The following is an 11687-nucleotide window of genomic DNA, read 5'->3' on the forward strand; positions in this document are numbered from 1 at the left end:
GTGTATAAATACTAATGCTATTGGTGTCAATGTGCAAGTGTACACAACAAGTAATAAAGTGATGAGTATTCAAGATCGTCTCCACAGGGATTAATGTTATCAGATTTGCTACAGCAATCTTAACGGTGCAGATTTTGTGTCTAAATTAAGATAAATAATTAATGAAACTAATTTACTAATTAAAATAAAAACACAATAAATAAAATGCAACAAAGTAGATTATCATGTCAAACTCAAGGATAAAAACAACAAGAATATACAGTAGTTGAGTGAATAAACTCTCTTAATGGTCTTGACTATTTTCTAATGGTTGGCTCGGTTGCTGCAGTATTTGCTACAGCACTGGGCAGAATCCTTATGTATCCTCAACCGTCGCATATTGGATATCTTATATCTATATGCAACCTAACAGTGATCAGTTGCTATGCCAACATAAGATATAGCATTACACGCTTAGGTTCTATTTATCCTACAAGGTGAATCCTTATGTCTAGTTCATCACTAATCTTAAATCAAGCATGACCCTTTTGGGACTCAAGTAAAACTCAATCCGGGAAACTCAATTTAAGATCAAGTATTGTTCTGATATGTTCCACTAAGATATGCCCTTTTGCGGCTCTTCATTAGCTAGTATCATTAAATGGGTGATCAACCAAAATAACGAATAAAATAAATACTATCAAAACAAACTGCTACAGCAAACATGCAACAACACATATTTCTAGTCAATAAACCATCAAGATTGTTTATCACTCAACTACAAATAAATTTAGTTCATAGTTTGTAAAAGAAAAATAAAGAATAAAGTTTCAGCCATGAAACACATCCCCATGAATAAATAGAAAACACGAAAACAAGAGAATGATAAGAAGAATTGAGCTCCCAATTGATCTCTACAATTTTTCCTCTTGTCTAGCCTTCAATCTCTCTCTTGAATCTTGTTTTTTTTTTTTTTTTGTTTCTTTGTGTTTTTCTCCTTGGGTGACAGCCCTCCCTTTTCCTTATGATGTGTGCTTCTTTTATAGTTGAAAATTAGGGTAAACGGAAGCCTAGGTCGCGCATAAGTCAGATTAGGAAACTGCAGATCGCAATTCCGCAAGTATCCCGCACGAAATTTTCTCTGTCGTTGTTCCAGGATTGCTACAGCAACGGCTACAGCAATGGTTGCTACAGCAACGGCTATAGCAACTGCACTGTTCCAAATTTGTTTCAATTCTTTTATAGCTATGTTCTTCCTCCTTTTTGCCAGCCTATTGCATCAACATTCCTTCCATAAATTATAAGCTTCTGGAAACCTACAATTATACACACAATTTAAGCACAAATTACTTTAAATTAAGCAAAACTCATTAAGACTAAACTAAAATGACTATTTATGCAAAATGTAACAAAAATGCAATAGAAACATATCATTTACTCTCTAAGTAATATTAATTTAAGTCTAAAAGTGCCATAATAACTCTCATTTCATAGAGTTATCACTGACATCTTAACAAAAGCACTTCCAAAGATTAGATATGAATTCTTGAGGCAAAAACTTGGTGTATGCAGCTCTAGAGTCAAGGAGGAGAATGTTGACTAGAATGACTCATGAAGCTAAATTAGTTTTATTTGTTGCTATTTTTTAGGATTATGACCACTTCTTCATGCTATTCTCCTGCACTTAGTTATTATGTTCAAATGTAGCAGATTTTTCTGCACTTTAATTTTTATTATGCTGTATAAATAGATGATTTTGTTGCTCAATAAAACATAACTCAGCAGTCTACAAAATCAGCCTTCTCTCATTATCTTTATATCCAACAGTAGTGCACTAGAAAAGTTTCTGGTTAGCATTTAGCAATAAGAAGGTGTCTTCAAGGACATTCATCTGATGATTAAGTACTTACATTGACAATGAAGGAGGTTACTTCTTCTATATTCGTGACTTCAATGGTCACAACACAACCACAATTTGATTTTACTTGCTGATTATGAAAATATCCCATCATAACTGGAAAGTGAATTGGAGCCTTGTGTCACAGATCACTACATTTTTAGCTTATCATCGTTGTGGTTATTTGTCTTTACAGCTTTGGCATTTTCATTGTTATTATAATGGTGCTTATTATATTCATTACAACTTTATCATGCTAAATCATCTAAGGAAAGTACCCACAAGTATTACGATTACAACATGCTTGCGGAAGTTGTTGTTCTATTGATTACAAGATAGTTGAGCTAATAATTGCCTCATTTCCCCTTCTCTTTTTCTTTATTCATTTATGTTTTGATCGTTGGTAGAAAGTTATATTAATTTCCCATTTGTACTTAACTTTATCATGCTAAATCATCTTTCAGTCCCAATTGGAAAGTGCACCATGCCATTTTTGTTTATGGATATCTTATTTCAGTTTTTGGAGAGGAGAGATGATGTCACTTGAGCCAAAGAGAGGCAGAAAGGCATCATGCTTCAAAACTACACTATGATTATTTTCAAATTTTTCAAGCTTGTGGATTGCAGATAGCAATTATATCTTCTAGATGTAAAGCATTCATCTTACTGGGCATGTGCTTTTCTTCGATATTAGTTTATGAAACGCATACAAGTTAATGCCTTTATTATTATGATGAATAAATGAATTTGTCTTGTAACTCTGGTGAAATCTCTTAAGTGGTCTATCTGTTTTTGAAATATTATGTCCAGATAATTTGTGCTGGTTATTCTGATTCCCTGATACTACGTCACTTGATCAAATGATAAGAAAATCCCTATGCAAGTATCAATCTTAAATTATTGTAGACAACTAATGCATTACCATGTGTTGTACAAGAAATTGTGTAAACCGTTAGTCATCGCCTAGATTAGAATAAGAAATTCCAAGCGAGGAGGCAAATGTTGCAGTGGTATCACCACCAAGGTACCTCTTCAGGCGATCCAAATCATCAGCAGCATCGAGCATTGTTGGTCTAGTAGAGGGGGATTCTTGAGTGCAAAGAATACCCAACTCAATCAATTCTCCAATTGCAACATCCCACATTCTTTTCACTTCAGGGGACTGGTCTCTTGAAGCTCTCAACAGAGAAGAGTCAATAACTTTTTCCAACCTTCCATGGTAGTGATTCTTCACCCATTTATGCAGGCTTAGCCCGCCAGCAAACATGTCGTCTGTTGGTCTTCTTCTAGTCACCATCTCAAGGACTAGGATTCCGAAGCTATAGACATCTCCTTTTGTTGATGTATTAGATCCAAATCCGTATTCTGGATAATAAAGAGCACAAAGAGTAACTTGAGGATATTTTGTTTTTCATGGGACAAATAGAAAAATAAGGAAGCTCAGTTACATACTTGGTGCTGTTTCATGAGGCTTCTAGAAATATCAAGTTTAGTTGAGTTTTGCTGTTACCTGTTCAATTTTGTTTTATTTTTTATTATTTCTGTTTCTTTTGTAGTCGGAAAAGGAGTCTAACACGACAAAGACAATGATTGTTTCTTCTGCAATTAAAATATGTAAATGTTTTTTTATGAATGTATCAACTTGTGCTTTAAGAAGGAAGTTAAAGGGTTAATCATTTCTAATATTTTATTTCTTTTTTATTGTTTCTAGTATGCAGGTGCAAAGGAAACATCTGTACCTGGTGCCATGTATCCGATAGAGCCACATAACATATTTGCGGTAGAGTTTCCCATGTTCTCAGCTCCATCATTTCCCACTCCAACTGTCATCACCAACTTTGCAATACCAAAATCAGAAACCAGGGCTGTCATGTCATCGTTGAGAAGAACATTGCTTGGCTTTAGATCACAGTGTATAACTCTTACAGGAGAATGGTGGTGCAGATAGGCCATCCCTTCAGCTATGTCACTGCAAATATTTACCCTTTGGAGGAGGGTCAAATCTGAGGAACCCGAACCAAACTCTGTCTCTGAATGTGGATACAGATGGCTATCCAAGCTCCCATTTGCCATGTAAGGAAGAACAAGAGCCTTAAAATCAGGTAGACTGCATGCAGTTATAATCCTCATGAGGTTTCTGTGGCGAATCCTCTTTAGAACTTGACATTCTCTGTTAAAACTCTTTGTAAAATTACCAGATTGCAACTGTAATACCTTGACTGCTATGGCTGTTCCATCTTGAAGGATTCCTTTATAAACACGTCCGTAGCTACCTGTCCCAAGTAGTCTCTGCTCATCAAACTCTGCAGTGGCCTCTAACAGTTCTCTGTATGTAATTCTTGGGAAATTGTGCATCAGTTCTGGAGTTATTGGCTTGCTTCTTGTTTCAGATTTGCCTGATGAAATTATTAATTTGATGCGGTGGATCCCAGTCACCAAGCATATTGTTGATAAGAAAGCTGATATGCTTATGACCAAAACGAATATTATAAAGTACATGCGTGTATGGAGCCAATGCTGCTTTGGAGGGCAAATGGGCATGCCAGGAACTGTCCCACAGAGATGCTGGTTGCCTACGAATGACATTTTTGTTGCTGAATTAAAGATACCTCCAGAGGGAATCATACCTTTAAACTCGTTAAAAGAGAGATTGATGAAGGTAAGGGTGTGAATTTTGTTGAGGCTTATTGGGATAATCCCTGATAAGTGGTTTCCTGAAACATCTATTGCTTCGAGGTTCTTTAGATCACCTAGTGAATCTGGAAGGTTCCCCTGGAGAGCATTGTGTGATATATTTATCAACCTCACTGCAATGCAGTTTGATATCTGAATGAAGATATTTCCAGTGAATTTGTTTGATGAAAGGTCTATTTCTTGAACATTTTCCAGTTTGCTAAGCTCAATTGGCAAAGGCCCTTCAAGTTGATTGTGTGAGAGGTTTAGAAATATTCTGATTTCCCGTATACCTGATATTTCTGCAGGAATGCTCCCAGTCAATCTATTGTAGGACAAGTCCAGCTTGTACAAATCTGTGCACCGTCCTAATGTTGGAGGTATTGATCTTGAAAGTTGGTTGTTGTTGAGAAACAATGAATAGATTTGAACCAAATTTCCTAGACTTACTGGGATTTCCCCGGAGAGTTTGTTGAACGATAGATCAAGCAGACCCAGATGATGTAGTTTACCTAATGCTGCCGGAATTTCACCAGAGAATAAGTTGTGTGATAAGAAAAGCTGCTCCAATTGCGACAACCAACTAATCTCTGCTGAAATGGTTCCACTCAGAAGATTAGACGACAAATTCAGTGAAATGAGATTGGAAAGGTTCCCTATATGTGGAGGAATTGATCCTGTGATCTTGTTTTCTTGCAGTAACAACTGTGTCAGATTAAGTCTGCCTATGGAATCAGGCAATGTTCCTCCGAGGTCCATACCAGCCAATTCAAGCTCCTCTAAATCAGTGCAATTTCCCAGGGAGTTGAAGAAGGGGTCCAGATTGGTGTTGTCATCGTGACTAACCATATTATTATAGGACAAGTGGAGATATGTGAGGGATGGCAGCTTGCTCATGATATCTGAAGGCAACTCACCAGAAAGATGATTATACTCCACATCCAAATTATACATCGAAGTATTAATCAAAGATGCAGGGAGCTGTCCTGTAAGTTGATTGTTATATAAACTGAGGGTCCATAGGTTTGGACAATTTCCAATTTCTTCTGGAATCTTGCCCGTGAAAAAGTTTTGGGATAGGTCTACATTTCTAAGTGAAGTGCAGTTATGAAAGAACGAAATTGGAAGCATTCCTGTTAAATTGTTGTCATGAAGAGTTACCAAAGTGAGGTTAGAAAGAAGGGCCAAGGACTCTGGAATTTGACCGTGTAAATTATTCCCATCAAGCTGAAGATGGCGAAGGCGTCTGAGTTTGGAAAATTCAGGTGGAATGGCTCCAAAAAGGTGATTGTCAACAAGCATGAGGACTCGGAGGCCAGTGAGATTCGAAATGTAAGGCGAGAGAGGTCCAACCAGACCACAGCGTTGCAGATTTAGTTCAGCAACGCGGTGATAGCTTCTATCGCAAGTAATACCAGTGAAGTTGCAAACATCAACAGCCTGCTCCCAATTAGCTAGCGTGGAATTTGAATCAGATATTACGGTGCTTTTGAATGCCAGAAGAGCAGCCTTGTCTGTAAGCAAAGAGTGGCGAGTGTGCTGGTGATGATTCAAACCTGCATGAGCAGAACATAGAGCCAAATGCTGGAGTAGAAGTAGAAGAATCGTCTTAATGAAGATCATGCTTGAGTTAGTGTAAGAGCCCAAAAAAGTTTTATGAGAGCCTATTGTCTTTTTCTTTTGCAAACATCCTGTTAGTAGTTGAAAGCAAAAGTTTTTAACAGAGGAAGAGTTGACAACTATTAAAGAATGAGCAAGATAAAGCATTAGGTGTTCGCATGTGATTGAAGATAGAAAAAGATATTTTCAAACGATAAATTCTATCGAGGCCATGATAGGTAAAGAGAATAAAGCACTGTCTTCATCTTCATCATGATGTGAAGGAAATAAAGCACTATCTTCATCTTCATCATGATTTTATTGCAACCATGCATGATGAGTAGATTTTCCACTCAACTCAAATGGATGCTCCATGAGAAGATGATACAAGGTGAGTTGCAGCCGATTTGTGGATTCTCTATTTCATTCTTCTTTTCGTAGGGTCTGCGCATACATAATACACATCGTACCTGAGATTAAATACATTACGATTATTATGTTTCATATTCAAATTTATTTGTTTTTGATTATCAAGTATTGCTGTTCAAGCTTACATATGAACAGAGTCCTTTCTAGGATTCTGGCTATAGTTTGAGCTGTGACTGAGACCCTTAGATTTTTTCACTGTTCTGTAGTATTGCACTTTGACATTTTAGGATTATCATTGTTTTTAAGGATGTTGTGCTTTACATCGGATGTTATTGTTGACACTTTATCGTGTTCCATGGTTGTTATCCAATTGTGTAATGTTGACATTTTCTCGTGTATGTACCAGGCACAGTGCTTATACAGTGTTATCCACGTGGATGGATATAGACAATGAACTTATTATAATCTTGATACTTGCTTCTACTAAATTCATGATATCTAATAACAAAAGGCAATCCATCTCAATCTTGAAATTATTAGCTTTCTTTTCAGATGTTAAAAATTCTTTGTTCAACAGAGTTCAACTTAACAAGTAGCCACAATATTAACCAATAACTTGGTGAACAGTTGAGTGAATCAGTTAAAGCTATTACTTATTTGCCAATGGATTTTTTTCAATTTTGCTTTCTCTAGTGAACTTCCAATATCAACTTTGTGGGAGATACAGAGCATTTGGGTTTCAAGTGAAGAAGTATCAGAGTTAAGAAAGCAGTTTTAAGAGGGGGAATAGCTCTTAGTACCAAAGATTTTTAGAGCCAAACGGGTACCTAAGAAAAAATGCAGTTATGAAGTACAAGAATCAAGTGAAAGCTAATAGAGCAAGAGAAGCATCATAAATTCAGGGATGACTCAATAAAGCAATAGAAATTTGGCAGGCACTGGATGACTGCCATAGAGTGGGTCTCTAGCTAGATATAAGGCTAGCATTATTTTAGCCAGATCAATAGTCAGGATCACAGCTTTGGCCTCAATAAAAACAGGTTTTCAGACACAGCTATTTACAAATGCATCATATATCTCATCTCCAAAAATCTGGAAAACTCCATCACAACCTGAGTTTCCTGGATTATCTTTAGTCTTGATTTTGCACTAAATGGAGATTGCTGCGACCCCCAAGGTTTTTGCATGTTGGAGTCGTGAAATTCCAACTCTAAAGTCTAGTTTTCTCCCTGTAATGTGCATTTTGTCACTTGTAAAAATTGCATCGAAAGTGAAGAATGATACTGACATAACGAAACTTACATGGGTTGAAAGCAGACGTAAAAAAACCTGTTGAATGAGCTGAGGATCATTTCAACTGCAATATTTAGTACTCATTGTGTTGCAACCATTTCTCATCAAATATGATCCTTGGGTTGTGAGAATTTTCATGCCGTCCTCGTGGATTAGCCATCACGTCCTTGTAGAGTAAGCATCCGCAGTGAAGTTAAGCCTCTAAAGCTTCCCTCAGGCAGTTTCATTAGTCTAGGACAGGATAAAATCTCAAGCTGTTGGAGAGAAGTGAGTTCCTGAATCTGCTTCTGCGGAAAATATTCAAGATTCATTATCTCTTCCATCCGCAAAGACTTCAATCCAGAATGAGAAGGGAACAAAGGAGTAGCAGAACAGGCTGAAGGTTCTCCTGCTGTTGCTTTTGTCATTGTCAACCGTAACAGCTCCTCACTCACAATCCTCAGGTCCAGTTCTGCAATAAATAGAGCAAGCGGAATAGAAATGAGATTTGGGCATTTTCCGATATGCAATTTCGAAAGACAAGGAAAGTATGGTCTGAGTATTTGTTGGCTTTCCACCATCCCTTGATATCAGAAAAGCTCACAAGCTTTTCTTTCAAAGCATAAAAAAAAAGTGATGTTGGCGCTGATTTTGCAAATTCTAGGTCTATGTACTCGAGAACGGCAAGATTATAAAGGTGGAGAGATTTGAGAGAAGCGGGTTGTCTCAGTGGTGGAAGACACCCAGATAAAAATTTTGCAATCAGTAATAGTAACTTTGGTTAAATTGGGTAGACATAAGCCACGTTATTCATCCACATTGGAAAACTTACACCACCATAACCATATATCAACAACTGTTTCAGGTTTTGATGTGGTTGCAGGCCTTCTAGCAGCTCTAAATCAATAATACCTTTATTAGCATTTTCTCTTCGACCCCATTGTTATGTCGATGACTGAAAATATTGCTTCATTCTCAAGTTTGCAGCATTAGATTCTGAAGCAGCATTTCCTACATTACACAAATTTTTTATCACTAGCTCCCCCTCTCAGGTTGTTTAGCGTGTACAGTTCACCTAGCCTGCACAAGGCTGAGGGATAAGGAAAAGCTTGTCCGCTCTGTCAGGCCTCGTCAGTAGCCCAATGCTTTGTTTGAAGTCAGAACTGTTTTTTCTCGCTGCAGACCTTAGAAATGTATGTAGAGATAGCAAAGTTCCCAATCCACATGGCATGTGATTCAAATTCTTTGTTTTATTGATCTCAAGATGTCGAAATCTGACCAGTTTCCTCTTATCTTTTGGCAACTCTCTCAGCTTGCAACAATTGTTGAGCTTTAGTGTCTGTAAATTCTGCAACCTAGTGATGGATCTGCAAGCTTTTTGATTCTTCCATTTTATGAAAGATTAAGATACCTCAAATACTTCTGCTCGGCTATAGAACGTGACACTTTCTTCATCTAAGTTATGCATATCCAACACCTGCAAGTGCCTAAAACTCGAAAGTATGGCATTGCCATCTGATTCACTCACTCCATTTAAATTTGGATTCACCCCATCTTTTCCTTTTCTTTTGGGAAATAAAAAAAAGAAGTAATTTGAGGTATTCAGAAGTAAAAGAATAATTTAAAATAGTCAATTCACTATAATAATCTAAAATTTATCAAAAAATAAAATAAAACTGTAATTTATAAAAATTATGCAAATACCACTTTTAAAAATTCTAGAGCTATCTATTTTGAAATTCCTTTTTCGAATTTATCATCATTTGAATATTAAGGTTGCGGATAATATATTTTATAGGACTGCAAAATGATGGTTAAAGCCAACAACTAGTAATGGCACCTAAAAAATCTTCCAATAATATTAGAGATCCCAAAAATTAAGTCTCAAGTTAAGTTCTAAATATTGTGTCATTTTATAACTGATATAATTAAATTCTACTATTTAATTTATGGATATCATATCAATTGGAACTCATTGTGGAGATCCCAATAATTACTTTTTATTGTCTTTTAGTTTGGTCCATGTTGTCTTGAAATAAGAAACCCAAATTACTCATATAGTTTCATTTTAATAAGGAATTTCTTATTTTAATATAATAAGGAACAAATTTAAAAAAAACATAAATTGTAATTCACTACAAGAAAAATACATTTTATTAGAGTGTGGATTTTTTATTTCTTTTAATTTGATTCTTGATACATATATTAAAACAAGGATCTTTATTCTAAAATTACTTTACATATATTAAAAAAAATCATTTTACAATAAGAGAATCTCTTATTTATTAAAATAAGCAACAAACTAAAAGGTATATATATGTGTAACTTTTAGTTTATTAAAATAAGCGATAAACTAAAAGATATATATATAGAGAGAGAGAGAGAGAAAGAAAAATATTCCAATTTAAAATTTTAAAGTGCGGGATAGTCCGGAAAAACTTAAAAATCGCATGGTTTTAAAGACTTAAAATTGTAAGCCTTTAAAACCGTGTGATTGTAAAATTTTTCCGTACTTTCCCGCACTTTAAAATTCCGAACCAAAAAACTATTATATATATATATATATATATATATATATATATATGTGATACATTATAGAAGAAAAAACATTACTTTAACAGTTTTTTTTAATCTTTAGCCCATCTTTTATTTTATTAATACAAGAGATTTTGTTTTAAAATTATGGAAATCTCTGTATAAGAAATCTGTGTTGTGATTTGTTCTGTAACCCAACATTGGGCTCTATGTTGGGCCAGGAAGCTATTTTCCCACATTCTATACAGTTTACAGAGAAAAATGGGCTTCACTTTGTTTGGGTCAATAAACGAGTTATCCACAAAGATATTTTGAACACGCTTCCACCAATCATATAACTAAATATTTTTTACTTCACTTTTGTACAACAATTTTAAATTTATTTCCAATTAAACAAGTAATTAACTTAAAAAAATAATTTAAGTGAATAACATCTGCTTTTATCAAATAATTAGTAAAAACATAAATATCTTCTATGCTAGATAAAAGTCAAATTAGTATTTAGTTAATGATTTCAAATTTTAAGTTCAAACATCAAGTGGCGTTTGTTTTTTTCCTCTGAAATTTGAATAGATCTGAATTAATCTAGATTTTAAATAGAGTTGAATATGTGAATCTGAACAACATATTTATTTTTTCTGAATTTCTAAAAATAAATATTAAGTTATTTTTAACCTAAAAAATCAAAAAATTAGTACTTTTATATTTTTGCCCTTATAAAATTTCAATGTTAAATAAACAATAAACATCTCAAAGAATATCAATAGAATAGTATTTTATCACAACATAAATCGTGTTTTCATTAATACAACCCTTTTTATTTCTAAATTAGAACATGTTAATCAATTTTATTGTAGTTGATAAGGCTTTACATGAAAATATTCATAAAATTTGTAAAGATAAATAATGCAATAAGAAAATATAAAGGTAAAAATAATTATAATCTAATACTATATTATCACAAGTTTTAGAGATGGACAATAATCCTAATCAAAAAATTCTATTTTGGTGAAAATAAATTAATTAGATAGCGGTATTTTAGAAATTAACTTTTAATAATGTCATTCAGATTTTTTAGATTGAGTAAAAAGTGACCAAAAAATTGGCTTAATAATTTAATGGCTTAATGATTAAAAATTGTCATTAATTTAAAAAAATAGATAGACATAATGACTTAATTGATTGAAAATAAATCAATTAAGTCAGAAAAACAAACAGTCTCGAACATTGGGGTGGGTAAAATACCAAAACTTATATTTATTTTTTAACCTTTTATGATTTTAAAATTCGAATTTAGTGATCAATGAAAGAAAACTACATAAAAACCATTGGGACAGTCTTAGAGCATGTCACGTGTAAAATA

General features: G+C 34.4%; 1 protein-coding gene across 1 annotated transcript; it reads right to left on the bottom strand.

Moving 5' to 3' along the window:
• Positions 1-2828: 2828 nt before the first annotated feature.
• LOC18036773 (putative leucine-rich repeat receptor-like serine/threonine-protein kinase At2g24130) lies at positions 2829-8370 on the bottom strand. The gene is made up of 3 exons (XM_024181226.1): positions 7974-8370; positions 3616-6240; positions 2829-3148 (listed from the first exon to the last, which is right to left on the bottom strand). Exons 1-3 carry the CDS (start codon positions 8368-8370, stop codon positions 2829-2831), a joined length of 3342 nt encoding a protein of 1113 aa, XP_024036994.1.
• Between the last annotated feature and the right edge of the window lie 3317 nt (positions 8371-11687).

Source organism: Citrus clementina, unplaced genomic scaffold (genome assembly GCF_000493195.1).
Source record: "Citrus clementina cultivar Clemenules unplaced genomic scaffold, Citrus_clementina_v1.0 scaffold_7, whole genome shotgun sequence".
In the NCBI taxonomy this organism is placed as follows: Eukaryota; Viridiplantae; Streptophyta; class Magnoliopsida; order Sapindales; family Rutaceae; genus Citrus; species Citrus x clementina.

Excerpts from the sequence above, each read along its gene's own strand:
- LOC18036773 (XM_024181226.1), bottom strand. The coding sequence starts at position 8,370 with ATGGTGGAAAGCCAACAAATACTCAGACCATACTTTCCTTGTCTTTCG. Across the intron at positions 6,241-7,973 it reads GATGCTTACTCTACAAGGAC|GATGTTTGCAAAAGAAAAAG; the intron begins GTGATGGCTAAT and ends AACTACTAACAG. Across the intron at positions 3,149-3,615 it reads TATCGGATACATGGCACCAG|ACGACATGTTTGCTGGCGGG; the intron begins GTACAGATGTTT and ends GAAGACCAACAG.